The 19217-nt window shown below is 44.0% G+C and overlaps 1 protein-coding gene across 2 annotated transcripts in view; it reads right to left on the bottom strand.

The window, feature by feature from the left end:
* DIXDC1 (DIX domain containing 1) overlaps positions 1–13468 on the bottom strand; it is a 40693-nt gene extending 27225 nt beyond the window's left edge. For both annotated transcript variants that reach the window (XM_062594668.1, XM_062594669.1), the window contains exons 1-2: positions 13360–13468; positions 700–829 (exon numbers count right to left, since the gene is read on the bottom strand). In XM_062594668.1, coding sequence (XP_062450652.1) covers positions 700–829; positions 13360–13419 — 190 coding nt within the window. In that variant the 5' untranslated portion in view covers positions 13420–13468. The remainder of the gene's footprint in view (positions 1–699; positions 830–13359) is intronic.
* Between the last annotated feature and the right edge of the window lie 5749 nt (positions 13469–19217).

Below are 19217 nucleotides of genomic sequence, written 5' to 3' on the forward strand. Positions count from 1 at the left end.
CAAAGGTGCATTTTGAGTAGACTTCATTATTCCATGATTGCTTCTAAGTCAATTTGTGCCCATCTGTGTGGAAACATTCGACTGCACTGCACAGTCTCAGACAGAAAGCACCATCTCCCAGAATCACTTCTGCTCAGCCTCTCTATTCTCTTTTTATAAATACCAAGACCTTGGCAAGCAGCTCGCTCTTCTGAGAATGTCCCACGTTAATGCCTGCCTGCGTGTTGACTCCCAGCCCTGCCCTTAGCATTGGAGATGCCAGACTGAGTCACGGTGACACATGTATACAGAAAGGCAGCTAAAGGCCCCTACCACAGTGAAAACCTAACACCATTCCTCCACAAACAAAAGGCTTTCGTGGCCTTATCCCAGCCTTGTGGGAATTAACATGGCCTCTGACAGGCTTCAGCATGTCTGCCACATGATACATTTGTAATCACATACATATTTGGAAAGGTCCCCAATTTGGCTACCCCTCAACATCACAAACGACTGTCTGCTAACACATTTGGACTTCAGTAGAACTGTCTGTATAATTTGCAATTTGTTTCCTTTTAAAATGGCCCACTCTCCCCCCAGCTCTGATGCTGTCAGTAGAGCCCACTGGTCAGCCTCTCAGAGGTCTGAGCCAAGGCCAGCCTCTTCTACCCAGTATCTAAAACTGCAAGATTAAAGATAGGGCCATGTGGCATTACTGACCTACAATCTCGATAAGCAAGGAAAGAATAACTCCATCTCGGAGATCTTGTCTCAGGTCTTGGACTGGCTTTATTGTTGGCTTCTTCTTCAGTTGGGAATTCACCCAGGCCACATACGCCTGTAGTTGTTGCTTGAAATAAAAAACAAAACAAATTGTTTGCAAATCACTGCTCTTTTAGTGGGAAGTTGAATAGCTCTCCCTTTTCTCTTGCTCTTCTTCAGATTTCACTGTCTTCTGCCTTTGAAAACAAACACAAATGGATCTGAACCCAAAGCCTGCTGAGCACTGACTGACATCACTGCACACTGTGGTGCAGCTCAGCCCATGCCAGGACAGGAAGAACAAGCAGGCGGCAGGACAGGACTCATGCTAAGCTCAACTGAGAAGAGAGCTTGCTTTACATAATGCATGCAGGTGCCAAAACAATGCTGTCAGCCCCTCATTTTTGGTGCCAAAATTAGTTCGCTCACAGTAGTTAACTCCTTTTGCCCCCACCCCCAAATATTTCCTTCCAGATACCTGAAAAGTAAAAAAGCTGCAGTGCAGGAACAAAAAAAATCTGTGCAATATCCCCCATTAAACCATGCCAATTACCAAAAGAAACAACCACAGCAGATTTCCTAGAAAGGAGCACAGCCTCCCTCCTCCTTAGCACTGCAGGCAAGGCTCACTTGTAACAGCTTGTGCAACACAGAGGAGCCACCCTGTTGCAGAGCACCCTTCCTCTCTTTCTCCAGAGCTGCATCAGCATTTCTAATGGACCGATACTGTTTCTGTACAGAGCCCTGAACACCTAGAGGCTGGCTTGCCACAGCACCTAGACCTGCAAGACCTGAGAGCAAAGAGCACTGCCCTTCCGGCATACTGGGTGCTGCTTCGCACAGCTGTGGACGTTGACCAGGAAGACTCGGGCTCCTGGTCAATGTGAGGCCCGATCTGCCATCACCAACCGAAAGGCACGCAGATGCTTCATGTGCCCTTCACATTTCTGTCTTTCTCTTGCTGGCACTTCCATGGCTAGTGGGAGCCCTGATGAAACCGAAATCCCTTTGGGCAGGGTTTGTGTGGCACATGGAGTAAAAACAGATTGATCCATTTATGGGATTACCTCTCTTTCACTAAGCTTCCCATTATTCTGCCAGTGCAGCAGGTTTTAAATCTCTGTTTCATATTATCTCAGCAATGTCAGTCAGAGTTTATGCTTTTATTGCCCACGACAAAAATTACATTCTGATCACAGCCTCACTTTAATTATCCTGACAAGGGAAATCCAACTCTAACCGCACCATGCCTCGGTCTGCTGATTCAGAAAGGTGCCCAGACACTTGTGTTCAATCAGTTCTGCTCACTCAGCAGAGAGATGGAGAGCAGAACAGAGGAATCGAGCCTGGGAGACTGCCCAATTGCTTTTAAAAGAAGGAAGCAGAAGCAGCAGAACTGGTGCATGCTTGCTGGAGCAGATGCGGCCCTTCACGTGGATGGGTCTGTGTGATCTTCTTTAGCTGTGACAGCAACAACATACGTCAGTTTTGCCTGCCCAGTTTCAGAGGTTTCTGGTTTCTACTTAATCCTGTATATCTTGTCACATTAACAGGTATCGCCTTGACTTCTGTGCCTTATGTAGAAAATGATGATCCTGCACTGATTTTTAGATCAATACTGATAACAGCTCTCGCCAGCCTGCAAGCAGCATCGCAGCCTCTTGCAAGTATACTTAAACTGAGCATGTGGACACTGAGATCCGGTCTCGCAGCACAATCTAATTCCAGAGCCAGACAGACCACAAGCCTTCTACTACACAGACATTCAGTCAAGCTTTAATTTATTCAAATAATTATCAGTGGAAGAGAAGTAGGTTTGTTTACAGAGCCATCTGTTACCCAGTAAAACAGCACCAGCATCATTACAGAAATATCTGGATTCAATGAAGACGTTCTGAATAGGGTTGCATGAAAATTGCATCTGAAGTCTAAATAACTTAAGAAAATAATCTTCTCACAGATTATGTTTACCGTTTTGTACTTATTTTTTAAAATCATTTTACAAAATTCTAAACTAGAATGCTATATTGTACTAATCCCATAAGTACAATTCCACTAATTCCTTCCAGGCTGCAGAAGCTTGCAATTCTATGAGACTCTATAGGGTTCTTCCATTCAGAAGCCTCCTTTTTAATTCAAAGGAAAAATTATGCAAAAATAGAGCCTTTCACTAAACAGTTGATTCTCTGTTTTTTTCTCTCAGCATTCTTCATGCATTTAGAAAAATGTATTTTTTGGCACACAATCTCTATTATTTCTCAAAAGCAAGAGAAGATTGAAAATGTTATTAGGAAAAAAAATACACCACTTCTAAAAGCCACTACATTTACACTTTACATGATTCTGGTAAAACAGAGCGTTTTGAGGCATCAGAATATGGATGTCACCATCACAAAGGGGAGAATTTCATAGCAGTAGCCGCTACAGTACTGCAGACTTACACTTAATTAGTGCACCTAGTATTATTTTTTCCACTAAAGCGTAAGATTTTCCTGTAGTTGTTCAGACAGTTGGTTTGTTCATCATTTCCGACTTTGTATCCAAAAAAACTTGAAAAGGTAATGACTTTACCAAGAGACTTAGATTCCTGCAAAACTGAAAAAAAACAGGCAGCAAGCTGTCACTTCTGGCAGTTGAGATGAGCAGGTAACTGAATTACCAAGAAATAACAGACAGAAGAGTCTAATGACCTAAAAACGGTGAAGTGGGGTTAAACACGTAAAGGGTCAAAGCCCCCAAGCTGCTCAGCAGAAATTCTAATGTAGTAACGCTTAAGCTGAGGAGGCAAAAATGCTCTGCTTCACTACTTTCTGCAGCTTCCCTGCTGGCCTGCACGGACAGGGCAGCATAAGCGCTCGACAAGCAGCCGGCAGGGCTGAGGTTCACTCCTCACTGCGCTCCTGTGCTGTCTTCAGCCCAGGCAGGCTGGAGGGACCGGCCACAGATGACGACCCTGCCTCTGAAGCTCTTCTAACTTAAACCTTTGCTCCCAGAGTAACTAGAAATTTAGAAGGTACCAGGTGGTCTAAAGCTATACTTCCACCTCGTATCTCTTGAGCTGCACCCTCTGTGTTGCTTCCCTAGAAAAGAAGGGACCAAGTAACCCTTAAAGCTGCAGTGCTTGCTGTGGAATTCCAGGCTCTGTGAAAAGAAGAATGGAAAGAATGTAACCCTTAATGCTGAGTTTTCTCATCTTCCCCTCACTATTCCTTCTGATTTGCAGTTCCTACTTGGAATATCCAGGCTTAATTATATCACAAGAACTTGAGAATCAGGATTATTTTTTACTTCTTGTGCAGCATCCATCCTAAAGGGGTCTTGGTCACAACAAAATTATACCATTCTAATAACCAAAAAGAGACCCTGAACCCAGAGACAGAGCAAACAGCAGAACATAAGCCAGGCTCAGTAAAGGATGCAAAGTGAGCCTTTAAGCCTAGAAAGCAGGAGCCCATAGTGCCCCATACCTGCTCAGGTACCTTGACGGCTACTCAAATCCTTTGCAGTTCTCCTGTTGAATATTTGCCCTTTCAGTAGAAGGGGAAGGTCCTGCAGGACCTATTACACCAATTCCTGCCATATTCTAACTCTACTGGTTTCAGCTTCCTACAGAAGCTCCAAAATGCCACAATTTAACAAATCCCTGGAGCTTCCCCTTGTTGGTTTATAATCAGGTCTGGCTCACGGCTACATCCAAGAGCACTTGGAGACAGAACAGCTGCTGTTCTAACTAGCTCACCCCTTCTCTTCACCTGAATAATTCATCCTTCAGCCACTGACTGCTTAGTAATTTTCTGCTACTCTCCTGCGTTTTGCTCTGAGCTTGAGTTCAGCCACATCCTGCACTTAACAGGGCAGACACGAGGGTCTAGTCCTGCACCAGTATATTTTTTTTCCAAAAACTAGGATTTTCAAAGGAAAAAAAAAATACTTATTAGACTAGTCTAAGATTTACTATCCAGAGGAGAGATTATTAGGATTGTGATGGAGTTAGGTTTAATCCTATTTATATTAACACAGCTTTGTGTTCCAAAAAAAGGCCAGGTTTACCTGTATGCTGCAACTAGAGAAGTAACTCCCTTACCTGAAGGAGCTTGCAGCCCAGATTGCTTCAGCTCCTAGGCAGGTCATTGCAAGGTTCTTTTATCCGAGTCACTTTGAAAGCCCTAAAAGACTTGCAGAGATTGGAGAAGATTCTAAAGCAAGGTACTAGGGCCACCTGAAAGAGCATAAAGGGTTTGACAACTTGCAGGTACTTCTGCTAACATATTACAGGTGACCACTTCAACGCTCTTCAGGGAGCACAGCATTTGTGAGGGTAGGATTCCTCTTTAGATCACTTATTCAGCATATATTCTCTAGAAATGCCTTAGGCCCACTGGTCACAGGATGATAGCTACAGAGGCCAGGAACACACACCTTCATACTTTCAACTGGCAACCAATTACATAGTGTCTTCAGGAAAAGCCAGCCCTTTTAGAGTCAACATTGTATATCAGGGGCTCTGAGCCCTTACTAATAATTATAATTAAGTGTCATTATTGAATATTTTCCATGGGTGGAAGAAAAGCAGTCTTCTGTTGCAGATCTTCTGCCAGCCCAGGGTGTCCTTGCCGTTCTCACTTAGCCAGTGTAATTCACCACCTGCTGCTTAGGGCTCATGTTTCTCCCCTCTCTACCATCAATCAGTCCCATCTGTCTGACAGCAAATACAGGCAGGTCATGATTCCTTGGCATGCTACTCTGTCCTCTGTTCTACTCTTTTCCCCAGTGCCATTTACATTATACTGTATAAAGTTAATTTTCATCTCCTCTGAGATTAGGAAATTGCACATTTTGAAGTTGGCCATCAACTTCGTTCCTAGAGGAAATCATTCTTTAGCAGGCAGATTTCTCCAGAGGGCCTGACCATCTTGTTCTTGTGTTACAGGAGACTCCCACGGCACTCTGTGCTTCAAAGAAGAGGTGTCTTTTCTGCATTCATTTGATGAACCTGAATCTTTCCTGATAGGTGGATTTAGGGACTCATCTGAGAAGAATAATAGTGCTCATGATCTTTACTCTGCTTTTCCTTTATACCCTCTAGACACTGCCCACAAACCAAGTCTAACAGGGTCAATAGTAATAGCCCTCATGCTATGAGGTTGGCCCCAGCATGAAATGCATTTAGCATCCTATGTATTCAGAGAACTGAACCAAATGTCTGCAACAACAAAGCTCAAAGGGTGGTCTAATTGCATCAGGATGTAATATTTATGGCCTTGCATGATTTCTAAGCTCTCCGACATCTTAATTAGATGATCTCTGTAATCTGCCATCCAGTGCTCCTCCAATTTGCAGTCTTATGTTTTTGTTTGATGAGTCCTTTGCAGAAGCAGATAATAAAAACTCACAAGCAAAGAGAATTATGTTTCTCTCTACTCCCAAAGCCAGCTAAAGATTTTTTTTTCCTGAAAATCACTTCTTAAATGTGATTCCGGCTTTTTAACATAGGGAGATAGCCTCTGATGCATAGAGCAGTGAAACACAGCCACTTAGGACCAGAGTGATGCCAGAACAACCATATATACAGAGAGGGCTTCTCTTTCATATAACACTTACTTTAAAACAAGACATGTAATTTTTTTGAAAAGAACTTTTGGGCTGATGTATATTTTCCATATCTCCTAAAAATAGCCCACCTCAAGTAAGAAGATGCCTCAGTACAGCAGCACTGTTTGGAAAACAAGGCATCTGCAGTTCTGTGTGTACCAGGAGACAGAAATATTGTGTGAGCTGAAAAAGAGAAAAGTTGTGACACAAAACAAGATCTCCTTAACCCTTATCCCCTATCTGAATGAAAACACTTCCAACCTCCTGACATATCTGGACAAGGATTTTTCACTGATTTGCTGAGATCCAGAGAGAAGGACTACCCTGAAATCTTGATGAAAGCCAGCAAATATCTCCTATGTAATCTCTAAGCTGTAAGTTTCAAAGATTCAAGCAGTGCAAACTTTTTGGAAGAGCATCTCAAGGAAGCCCTTGTCCCAAACTATGTTTTAGGCACACTCAGTTTCTTAGTCTTAATACAAACCCTTTCTTTAGTTCCATGAATGTATCTCAGACACTAGCCACCTGGTTTTTTTAGCCAGATTCAAGAACGTAAAAAACACAGACTTCAGTTCTCTGATCTCTTAGCTGACACAACATTTTTGAAACCACTGATTTTGACTGCCCTTCAGTCAAAACTGAACTGCTTGTTCAGGCTGGTCCAAAGATTTTAGAAATCGAGTGCCTGCAACTATAGAAAACACTGGCTAGATCTTTAAAATTTCTTTAGAGATATTCCTGCCATCTTGGAGTGATCAGAGGAAATATAAAGAGTTGTAAATCAAACTCTCGGTACTTCTCAGCACAGATCTCACATAGGAACAGATTCTGCCCCTCATTTAGAAGGTGAGGATCAGGAGGACACTGTCCTTGTGTCCCAAGGGAAAAGAGCAGGAATTTGTGCTCAAAGCCTGGCAGTAGAGTAGGGTTGAAATGACAGCTGCCTTTGGCATCTTGGCTAAACTACCACTTGTTACTGGGAGGGGAATAAATGACTAGTCTGTGGTGCCTGTTTGCTCTATTACAGGAGCAGCTCACTGGCAGACTTTCAGATGCCAGCTCAAGTGCTGGGAGGTCTGCGAAGCATGAAGTTTAGAGTTGAAGGCGCATTTCACATGTTGCCCAAATACAAACAATAGCAAGAATTTCCAGAGCACCCAATTATCTTTCCAGGCACATGACTGCTGATTTCAAAGTCTACCACATCTTTCACTGTCCTTTACCCGTAACCAGCAAGAGCTGGGGTATTAAAGAGCAAGGCCCAATTACACCACAAGTGAGAATATTCAAACTCCCTAAATTCCCTCTGCCATTTCATTTTTTTTTCATGTTGCACAGTCATGTTTTGAATATCTGTCATGCTCCAGAGTTATTTGACTTTCTGTAGAGGATGGAGTAATTCTTACGCGTGCCTACAAATACTGCTGTTTTATTCAGTTAATGTTGCATTTTACTATACATTTTGAAAGAGCTTAATAGATCCTTTTAAACAGCTCATGAAGCCAGCATGACCACTCACATCTGAAAGATAGTTATGCTCATTAGTTTGTTGCAACTCTAATAATAAATAACCTTGTGTCTCCTCCCAGGAAACTAAACCTAGGTGAGCTGATGGCAAGAAATTCATGTCTCTCATATAACCAAAGAGTTATTTTATTTGTGCAGAACAAAAGCCCGATTGTTGCATTTTTTCTTTTCATATAAGCAGTCTTTTCCTTCTGGTGATATTTTGCCAAGACATGTCCTCACTGTCACACAGAGATCTCACCCATGCCACTCATTTTCCAGATGAAGGTATTTTTGTGAGTAGTAACTTAGTGTGCTTTCTTCAGCTAGTAATTTTGCCTGTCACTTCCGTAACACCACAAGCAAGCGCTCCCCTGGGATTAAGCTATTTTCCACCTATATTTCTTTTAACTCCCATCTCCTGTTTGTAAAGGTCCTGGGATTTCTTACCATACCTTCCTCACCCACAGCAGCAGCTCTATGCACTTTTTTTATATTCACAAATCTGAAGGTGGTATCTCTTCACTTAAGCCACGTTGATGTGTTAGGGGTCATTTCTGGCACTTCTGCAGCATGTTTTTGTACCTCATCTCCTCAGTCTGAGTGACGAAAGGATTTTGAGTTTTGAGGTTCTTTTCTCTTTAAACAGACGGCATTTCTACCCAAGCAGACATACAAAAAGCTGAACTGTAGATCTCTTACTGTAAACTGCCAGTACTTTGGAGCGTATGATTCTCTCCGATTGTCAGATGGTTCCACTACACCCAAATAAAGTTTAAGGTCTGTCAAAACAAACTGCACTGAGAAATCATCTGATGCTTCAGGAAAGAAAAGGAGCACTGTTCCTTATTTAGGAGCATGCAGTCACTAGCCCTGCACAGAGAGGGGAAAGAAACTTCTGAAGCGTCTGCACACAGTATGACCGAACAGTGCCTTTTGCAGGCAAGGACCTTTAATGTAAAGAGAAGGGGAAGGGTCACCCAGTGAGGTTACCTAGTAGGGATGCAGGGCACTAAAGATATATTTAGGACACAGGGTCCTCGCTCTGCTTGCTTACTGTGAATTTGGCAGCCTATTTTGTCTCTATCTGCCTTAGTTTCTAGCTGTAAAGCAGATGTACTCATTTTTGTTTTCTTTGTAAAATGCTTTGAGATCTACAGTGATAACAATAATCCTTTGCCTGTTACTAGGCAAATGCATCGGTAATACACTCGGTCAAAGGACTGTACAACCAAAGCACAGCCTACCCTAGTCATACAGTGAACCTCAGGCAGTGACAGAATCTTAACTGCTGAATCCCTAATCTTGTGTAACAGCAAACCCATCTTTCCTTTGCGGATAGTCCTGCCACTTGCTAGGCACAAGGGCTTTGGACAAACGCATAAGAATTCCTACCAGAGCAAGCAACTGTCATCTAAAGAACATTTCCATGTAAATCCAGGTATGGGAAGCCCCAGATGTGTTTTCTGACGTCTGTACTTGAGGCGTAGTGGAATTACAAAGCAGCAGCTGCCTGGCTTCTTGCACACCAGATGGGCAACCTGGTAAGAATAAGTCATTCTTCAGCTTCAAGCCTTTTTACTTTGGCCAAGCCTTAAACAAGTGAGCCCGATCATCCTGTTGCTTCAACAGTATATGACTGGAAGTAAAATGCTAGCAGATACACATCAAAGTAAAGCTGATGTGAAATGAGAGTCAACCATACTAAATGGAAAATAGCAGCATCTCTACAGAGCTTCAAGCAGTTAGTGAAACCCAGGCTCTGAGGAGTGACTACCTGAGAGGGACTCAGTGCTGCAGGGAACACACAGGGATGTGCTGGCCCTAATGGGCTAAACTGGACGAAAGAGACTGGAGTCAAAACAGCTCTCTTCATAGTGAATCCTATTAGCTATAAATAGCACTCATTGGAAAGGGAGGGTGAGTGCAGGTTTCTGCTACTAAGAGCCTAGTAGCAGAGACATTTTTATCACAGATCACACGTTAGACCATGGGGGACAGAACAACCGCGAGTACAAGTTAGAAGCAATGCCAGAAATACAATGTCAGAAAATTACTTCAAACAGAAAAGCAAACCAACACCAAACCCAGGCCATTTTTCACAGTAAGAATTCAGATCTCACAGGCAGCATGCTATCTAATCACCTCAAGTGAACTGACAGATATAGCAAACCTCTAGTAGTGAAACAAGCAGAGAGACTGTATGTGTGGGAAACAGATGAAACTCCTGTTTCAGCCACCACTCAGCTACAAACCGGCCACTCGGGGTAAATTAATACGCACCACACTCAGTAAGGTGGCCAGCAGCAGGCAGCCCACCAGAGTGAGAACACAGAGCCCTACCCGCACCGCATCGCTTCCTGCGAATGTACTACTGAGTCCCCACCTAGCAAAACGCGTATCTGTTTTGCTGCATAGACAGTCTTATGTGGCAGTCTTGCACTGCACTTTGCTGCTGTTGGAGACCCTAATTCCAAACAACTTCTGCTTAGGCTCTTGAAAATTCACTGCCATTTCAACCTATAGTGAGTAGCAACCCCAATCCCAGGCTTGTTGTTCAACATCATCTAGGAGGGAGCAAGTTGCCTTCTAAAATGACTCACTGTGCACAAACATTGCCAGAGGAAATGATCTTCCTGCTTCAAAAAGAGAAGGCAGAGAGGGGGATAATTGTTAGAGTAGAGCCACATTAATGGCTTGGAGCTGCCAGGACCACTTCTGACACATTTTCTGTGAGCCCATCTGTCTTAAATAACTGACAGAAGCCTGAGCACATCTTAAATAAACTATATTTCCTCAAAAAGAGTGACCTGAGGCCACACGGACAGAGTCACCACAGCAGAGACCCTGTGCTCTAGTTTTCCATATGTTATAAACTGCCATTTACAGCAGCCACACATTCCCATGGCACCATCCAGCTGTGGGACTGAATTATTTAGCTGTCTCAGAGCAACGTAAGACTCTCTAAACAGCAGGGAAGCACCTTCAAGGCAGGATATTCCATTAATGAAAGAAGGACAGGAGCTGTGTGATGCCCACAGGGGAGTTCATGCCATTTCAACATTAAACAAAAGTTACCCTGCTTTAGATGTCTGCAGATGACACTCTCTGCAACCTATTTTGGCCCCAAGACTCTAAAACAGAAGGGCAATGCACAGCCCTGAACTTGCAATTTACAGGTCTCGTTCAGCAATCTGTGATTACGTTAATCATGGAGAAAGCACCAATGTAACACGTTATCTGTGAAGCCAAACAGGTATTAGCTGCAGAAGTGACAACGATGCTGTATTCTCAACTCCTGCTCAAGAGATAATGAAGCTGCTCGGGTGGCCTTCAGCCAGCAGAACGGATAGAGAGGGAAGATGCAAAGAAACGAAACTTGTCTGTGGCCTCTCAGCTGTGTTGGGTAACATTGCAGGCATGGATTATAAACCAAAAGTACAAGGCAGAAACATATAACCAGCATCCCTAAAGAAACAGAACTATACCTAGCCTCTAGGTCCCAAGTATGCCCAGGATTGCACCTGAGCTCAGCACATACACCTATAAGCTTGCTAGCTACTTACTTGTGTGGGCTAATCTATGCACAGATTTGGAAAGTATGTCCTTATATTTCAAGGTACCTAGTTACAAAAACAGCCACCTGGTCACAAAAGATGCTCTGCTAAAAGCATAACAGACATTGAGTCAGCAAGGCAATTCTTGCAATTTGCTGCTTGTGTAAAATTGTGTCTGAATCTTTATCCTGAATCTGTTTTTACACCCAAACATACTTAGTAGCCACTCACGTCTAGCCTTTTAACATTGGAGTCCTGTGGTGGGATCAGACACTTGGGGACACTCTGTCACATCTGGGGACTTATACAAATAATCACATAACGTAGAAGGTCGGACAGAGGTATGGCTGCTGGATCAAAACAGCAAAGAGTTACAGGGTTTGTATTTCATTTCCAGCTCTGTCAGTGATGTGATGTCTGCCCTTTAGCCAGTCACTTGACCTCTCTGTGCCTTAGGTTTTGCACCTGCAAAATTCATTTTAATTTGCCTTTAGTTATAAAGCGCATGATGTGGCCCAGTGCAGAGATCCCAAGTGGGAGACATGAGAGTGAATCTCAGGTTTTACTGTGGCAGCTGAGCAGCCTCTAGGTAAAACCAGACTGTCTGGGTGAAGCTGGCATTGAACGTAAAATTGTTTTTTGTTCCTATTATTAATATAATTATTACTATTAGCTTATGCCAGAGAAGAAACCGCTGCTCTTGAGAACAAGAAGCGTAACTCTCTACAACTGGAGCTAAAGTGATACCTTCGCTAGCTAAAAACGAGACTGAGGTTCTCTGTAGAGAAGGGGATGGAGTATTTACACAGTTAAGCAGAGCATTACAGGCAGTCCTGTGGTTGGTAGGAAGCTGTGAGCTTCAAGTTTCATACCTCTTTTGTTTTGCCTTAGATGACGGGTGCTGCTAAGCTCAGAAGGGGTGTGCGTTTGCTGTAAAGAATTGAGTATAAGGGCAGCACAGTCAGATGGGGTCGGGGCCTTGCACAGACCAGGAACCACTAAACACAACCAAAACAGGATGTGCGCTCTAGGAAACAATAAAACATACCAAAAGACCATCCCCTCCAGCAGGTGAGAAAGGAGACAGCACTCACTACTGGCTTCCAGCACAAGCCCCCACAATTTTCCTTTCCTCTCAGCTTACAGGCAGGAAATGGTGCTCCAGCGTGGTTTGGATGATGAACTCCAGCCAGGCAGTGGCTGCCCTGGCATTTTGTACCAAGTCCAGAAACGTAGAGTCCAACTCAACTAACTTCTTGTGCACAACTAAAGAGGGAAGCAAACAACAACCTGCCCTCCCCTTGCAGTTTCAGCATTCCCATCTCTGGAATTTCTTGGCAGTTCTCATTCCTTATTTTATGATTTACCTGGCTCCCTGACAGCAGAATAAGCAAATAAAGAACACTTCAAAAATGATATTTTCCTGACCAAGCTGAATTTCAGTCCCCAGAAGTTCAACCTACAGAACAGGATGGAATAACGAACCAAATAGACCGTTCTGTGTGAGCCTTTCCCAAGAACCATGTGTGTCCACACAGCAGATTTACAGTTTTTTCAACATCTCTCAGACGTAGAGATCTCATATACTCAAGAGAGGAGTCAATGCTACAAAATAAGCATTCCCATAACCTTACTGCACTTTATAGTATTTCTGAAACAAGAACAAAAGCTCTGCAAAAAATAAAAAATCTAACTGAACTAAAAAATCTAAATGAACTAAAAGTATCAGCAGTAAAACAGCGACAAACTCTTCAAAACTACTGCTGTTCCGCAGACCCCTAGCTGAGCTGCTCAGTATGCTTTTCTGTTAGTAAGCATCTTTCCCTCTCAGAAATCTTACTCATTTTTCTCCTTTTCTGTTTCTCAGAGCACTGAGAGACAGACCAGTTCCTGAGAGAGGCTGCACAAAAGACGGCTGCCTTGCCCTCGAAGGGTCTGCATGAGATCTGGGGCATGCATTTACCTCCGTGAAGCCCTCCTGCAGGATATCCAGTACATTCCCCCTGGCCAAACAGGCGAGCATTCTCCACGAGCCCCCCAAAGGGCGAGGGTCTCAGCAGACGCAGGGCAGCTCCTCCGGCTCGGGGCACGACCTCTTCCTCCTCCTCTCAAAGACAAAGAGTTGGAGCTCATCAGGAACCGCGTTCATAGTCCCATACGTGCAGTCCGTTACTGCACACAGGACAGTTGAGCCAAAGTCAGGGCTTGCACTGGGCATGCTCGGGAGGGAGCTGCTGGGGGAGTAGCAAGCTAGATGTCATACGGTTCCTATAGAAACGCTTCAGCTTACAAGATGCAGGCCCAGGACTGAGCTGGGGAAACATCTGAAACCTATTTCCAGAAATCGTTCTCACGCGGAACCTGCTGCATGCAAGAGATTTTCAAACCCACCAAACACAGCGAGCTCTGTCCAGCGTGGGGGCAGGGAGAGAACAGGAAGGAGAACTGCAAATAGCAGATGTCTTGTTTAGTTAGAAAAGTTAGAGGGAAGACTGGAACAGCCTCCAGCTTTCAGCAAAGGGTCAGCAGCCCTGGAGAAAGAGCAGCGTTTTCAGCGAACCCTGGAGAGGCAGGAAACTGCAACCAGGCTACAGCATAGCTAGTAATATTTACCTGGAACCAGGATTTACTCTAGCTGCCATGCAAAGAAGTTGAGGAATCAAAAACAGAAGAAAGAAAACTTTCAAAATAGAATTAAATACAATTGCCAGCAAAGTTTCTAAATCAATAATAATTGCATTAATTCCAGAAAACACTACCAAATACCTCCAGGCAGTCCCTCAAACTTCACCTCATCTTAGAGGAAATGCTGTAAAAAACATGGAAAATCTCTAAGAATGGTGAAAGCCACCTCCTGCCAGAGGCTCTGGCTGCTGATCCACAGAGCTACAGTACAAGTATTGTCCAGTGACATTCAGGCTTGCCTTCAGATTTCATAATATTTGTTTTTGACCAAGCATTTCTTAGTGAGAAGGCACATTTAAAACCAAACATGTTTTTTGTAGCTTAAGTACTGGAAGGATCTGGAGGAAAAAGCAATGGCAGAATTTTGTCATGCTAATATTCTCTCTACCACATCGGGAGAGGTGCAGCTAAAATTCAGAAAGACAAGCAATAGGTCATTCACTACTATTACCAATCCAATTCATTCAAAAAGGAGCTCCCCCAAAATAACATGCAAGTTTTAAATTATTTATTCATGTTTGTCTTCTTTACATACTTTTAATAATTCAGCTTGAACTAAGATTTTTGTTATCATTGATTGTAGTATCAAGCTGTTAAGCAAAACAATAAATATTGTGAGACTTACATAAAATTGTTGAGCGCTGGCACTGCTGATGGTTAGCATCATGATCCAGCCCACATTTGAGACTCAGTATGGAGAGTTAGATGGCAATAAATATTTATTCACAATTTTACAGTGCAATCAGGTAGACTGTGCCTTTGCAGTTTCAAGCAAATTTCATGTATAATCTGAATAAATGGTTTCCCCACTAGACAGAAAGTGACTTCATTTGAACCTTTTCTATGGACTTTACAATGATATTCTTGACTAACATTCTCAAAGAAAGGTCATATTTACTATCTGTTTTTCAATGCTAGATAGTAAATATACATTCATAGCAGACTTCTTATATTAATAGGTGAGACTGCTAAGGTCAATCCTTCCCTATACTGCTTGAATTTATGGAATAAAGAAAAATAAACTCAAGATACACTGAAATAAAATCAAATGCACTCTAGCTGCAAAGAGAGGTAGCAGATGGCTGTTAGATGTTCTCTGTTTTTAGAATTCATTTTATGAATTTGATAGCAGATTAAATATTATATGCTTATAATCCTCACAAGCTCCAAATATTGGTACTTGTCCTTTGAAGAGGAGAGAAGCCGTAGGTAATCCTGAGGAAGCCGTAGTAGGCAATCCCCAGCCACAGATTTTACACTGGAGACATGACACAATTTCACAGGATTTGAAAAATAAATAAAAATAAGAATAAAGAAATAATCTGTTCAAACAGTACAGAAATATGAAGCACACACAGGATTTAATTTGTAAAGCGTATTGTTTAAATCATGATAAGCTGATACACTGAGAAAAATGGTCCATTTATCATGATCCTCAGTGGCATTTAGTAGGTGTCCTGTTGCATTAGCAATGCACATCAATGAAGCATTTACTATTAGTGCTTGCACTCCATCATGTAAGGACTACAAAACATTTGGGCAGCAGCAGGATACAGGAACTGCCATTAAGTCATTGCTTGCTGCGCAACCTGAATTTGACTACAGAAACTTTATTTGAGGTTTTGACAGGTATCTCTAGTTTGTCAGGGATGTAGTTTGGCTGTGTTCAGAAGTCAGACACAACTATTTGATCATCTAAACTCAAAACAATTCCAAGCTCCCAGTGTACGCTCTGTGTCACGCTAGCCCCAATCAGAGCCTCAACAAACAGGCAGTCACACGATATGTCGCACATTTGTCAGACACAGCATGCACTCTTTTTCCCCTAGTCCCTGTACTCCTATTTCCTGCCACAGATGAGAGGACCTAAAGCCAGAGGTGTCACCTATAATACAGTAGTTCCATTTCTGAGAATGCAGAAAGACTCTCAACTGAACACACTAGCAAAGCTATGAAGAAGCTGCTTTGGATTGGAGAGACTATTCAGGTTAGAAACCCTCCACTGCCTGCCTTTTTGGGTCACCAAGAGAAGCTGAGAGTGAAACAGAAAATTTAGGTGCTTCCTTTCAGTTCTGTATCTGTGTTGTGGACCTTCCACCTACCTGAACACCAACACAGAAAAGTGCAAGGTGTTGTCACAAGTGTCAGGTTCAGGTACAGGCCTGCTCACAGTGTGTTTCCCATCAGAGATTTTGTCATCAAAAATTTGATTCTATGTGGGGATTCTTATCTCTGAAACAGAACTGCCTCGTTTTGACAATATGAACGTCAGAGAATAGAAACTAGGCCACTTTTGTTGGCTAGCCTGAGCAGCAGAGCATGCTGAGCCCTTCTTATGTTTGTAACAGTAACACAAATGCAGCTGGGGGGCTACTGAAATACCTTTTAAAAAAATTATAATTCAGCTCTCTCCTCTTCTGTGTTTCACTCTCTTACTCCCATAGCAGGAACTATATTTTTCTTTCAGTTTTATAGCATCATACAAGAGGCCTTTGAATGCTAACTTTGCAAGAAGCAAACAAAAGAGCTTCTATCAAAAAACTATTGCTTCACAATTTTCCCTTTCAAGAGTGACTTTTAAAACTCCCTGAAGGTGAATCCAAAATGAAGGGGATTGGGCAGCGATATCAAAAGGGCCTTGGCATCTACTGTTCTGGATGTGAGTGACCTTCAAAACAAACACATAGGAGGTCAGTTTGGTTGGTGGCATTGCCCTCTCCTGGCCAATTTCAGCATAACCCTTGTACTTTCCCACTGTCAAAGCATGCGCCAGGTACATTACAATTATATTATTATTACATTAATGTACATTACATTACAGCCTTGTTACTCCTCCATTTCATGTTTTCATGATGTGACTGTCATGGTGTCACAGACGCATCATCAGTACAAACATCTAGATCTTCCTTCAAGCCTCCCCTCCAAGAATTTTAAAACTTCTTATCAACACCCACCAACTGTTCCTTTCCACAAGACCTGGGAAAGAGAGAGGATCCATGGCTACACTTTGGATCTTGCTGATAAGAATTTGGTTGTGGAAACAAAGGCAAGTGAGTTTGATTCTGAAGAAAAGTATGTGAGGCCACAACTGCAGGAAGAGCACAAAGAGCTGCCTAATGCAACTAATACCTTCATGTCACTGAGCTCCTTCCCCCTGCCAACATCCAAAAGAGAGGACAGGCCCAATAAGGACTCTGGGAAACTTACAGAAGATGCAGCAGGCTGTGATGTACGACAGGGAACCATGTCCACCAGAGTTCCCATGCTGATTGCCACAATTTAAGTCAGTGCTAAGGGAAATGTACCAGCACTCCGTCCTCCTTGAAACCTGAGGAGGAGAGGCAAATGTATTAAACACAAAGGGGAGAAACTTCTTAGGGAGAAGAAGGGGGGACTTACTAAGACAACTCCTTAATTTAATCAGAACAAAGGAGGAAAGTTGCCACCTTCTCTCATTGCCTTCAGCAAATATATTTAAGGGCTATGGGAACTATGTGAATTATGTAGAGTGGACAGAATTCCCTTGAAACATATGTAACATCAGAATTCCTGGTCACATCAGCTCCTACTGCACAAAGGATCTAACTATCACTTTACATATGTAGAGGAGGAATCCAAATTCAGCAGAAATTAAATATGTCAGGCAGTAGGAAGTTTGTCTGCAGGGGCTAAGTTATACGGCTCCCTACTGTCAAATACTGAGGCTATTACTTAATTCAGTATTAAAAGACCCAAGTAGCAGAGATCCATAAATAATATTAGGAAACAGTTCCACAGACTGACTTATCTGTATTTACGACTTTTTAGTAATCTACATTCGCATTTCTGTGGTCTTCTTTTAGAAGTCTGGAGTAAAGTCAGGTGAAAGGCAAAGTGGGGAAGTCTGGAAGAGTTAACAGAATGCAAAATGCTAAGATTCTGTCCAACAGACTCCTCAGCGTTAAAGCAAAACCAACCAAACAAAAAAAACCCAGCTGCTGGAATCGTTATTCCTAAAAATCATTCAGAGGTGGGCAAAATGTAACCCTGAGGTAGCTGGTTACCCTTATCTTTGGCGTGTCAGACAGTACCGCGGGGACCAAAGCTCAGGGGGCTCAGGTGAGACCGGCGAGGCAACGGGGCAGCGCCGGGCCCGGCCTGCGGAGCGGGGCTGGCAGCGAGGGGGCACGGAGCCCGCGGGGCCGGGCCGGAGCCCGCGGCGGGGCGGCGCGGGGCAGGGCGCGGGCTCCCGCGGCGGGGCGGCGCGGGCCGGTCCCTACCTGCGGCGGGCGCGGGCGCGGGGGGGAGGCCGCAGGCCCGGGCCGGGCCCGGCGCGTTGCCGTTGCCATGGCGACGGGGGCGGCCCCGCTGCGGCCCGGCCCCGCAGGCCGCGCCCGCCTCCCCCCCCGCTCCCCCCTCCGCTCCCCCCCCCCCCCCCGCTATTAAAAACCTGGTTTTTTATGTGTTTTTAAGCAGCCAGCAGCGTCCAGCCGCTGCTCTTCCCTGTTCCCGGTTATTCGGACCCAAAACAGCGCAGCGCGGGTGGCTCCAACCTGCATCCCACCTCGGTATAAACCGTTTGATTCCCCCGGGTTGTTTCCAAGCACAGTTGATGCTCGAATAAAAACGTATTTTACTGCAAGTGAGTCTTGGCTTCACATTTTTCCCACAGCAGCCTGGGAGACATTTCCTTCATACACTTTTTTTTTTTTTGCATATGGATTTGTAAAAGCCAGTGGAGCGGTGGCCCAGGGGAGCGCACGCGGCCTGAGCCGCCCGGGTGACAGGACCGCGCCAAAGAGTGCAAATTTATTAGTTAGAACTAAAATCTTTGATGTTCGAGGAACATTTGATAGGTTAACCCTCGTTTAACCCCTAAACGTAACAGTCCCGGGGAACGCAGCGGACACGTTCGCACGGTTTGTTAATACTCGGTGCAGAAGCAGGTGCTTTAGAGAAGCCCGTTCCTCCAAAGTGCGCCGCTCTCACGTTTTATCCGCTCACGTCCTGCCAAGCAGGGAAAATTACGGAATTTCTGCAGCTGCCCGCGTCGCTCCGTGGGGAATTTGGGATAAAACACCCGCCGGGGCTTGGGGGAGCTCCCCGGAGCACCAGTTCAGAGCAGAAAGGAGCCAAAGGAGGCGGTTAACGCGCGGC

Source organism: Rhea pennata, chromosome 24 (assembly GCF_028389875.1).
Source record: "Rhea pennata isolate bPtePen1 chromosome 24, bPtePen1.pri, whole genome shotgun sequence".
Taxonomy (NCBI): domain Eukaryota; kingdom Metazoa; phylum Chordata; class Aves; order Rheiformes; family Rheidae; genus Rhea; species Rhea pennata.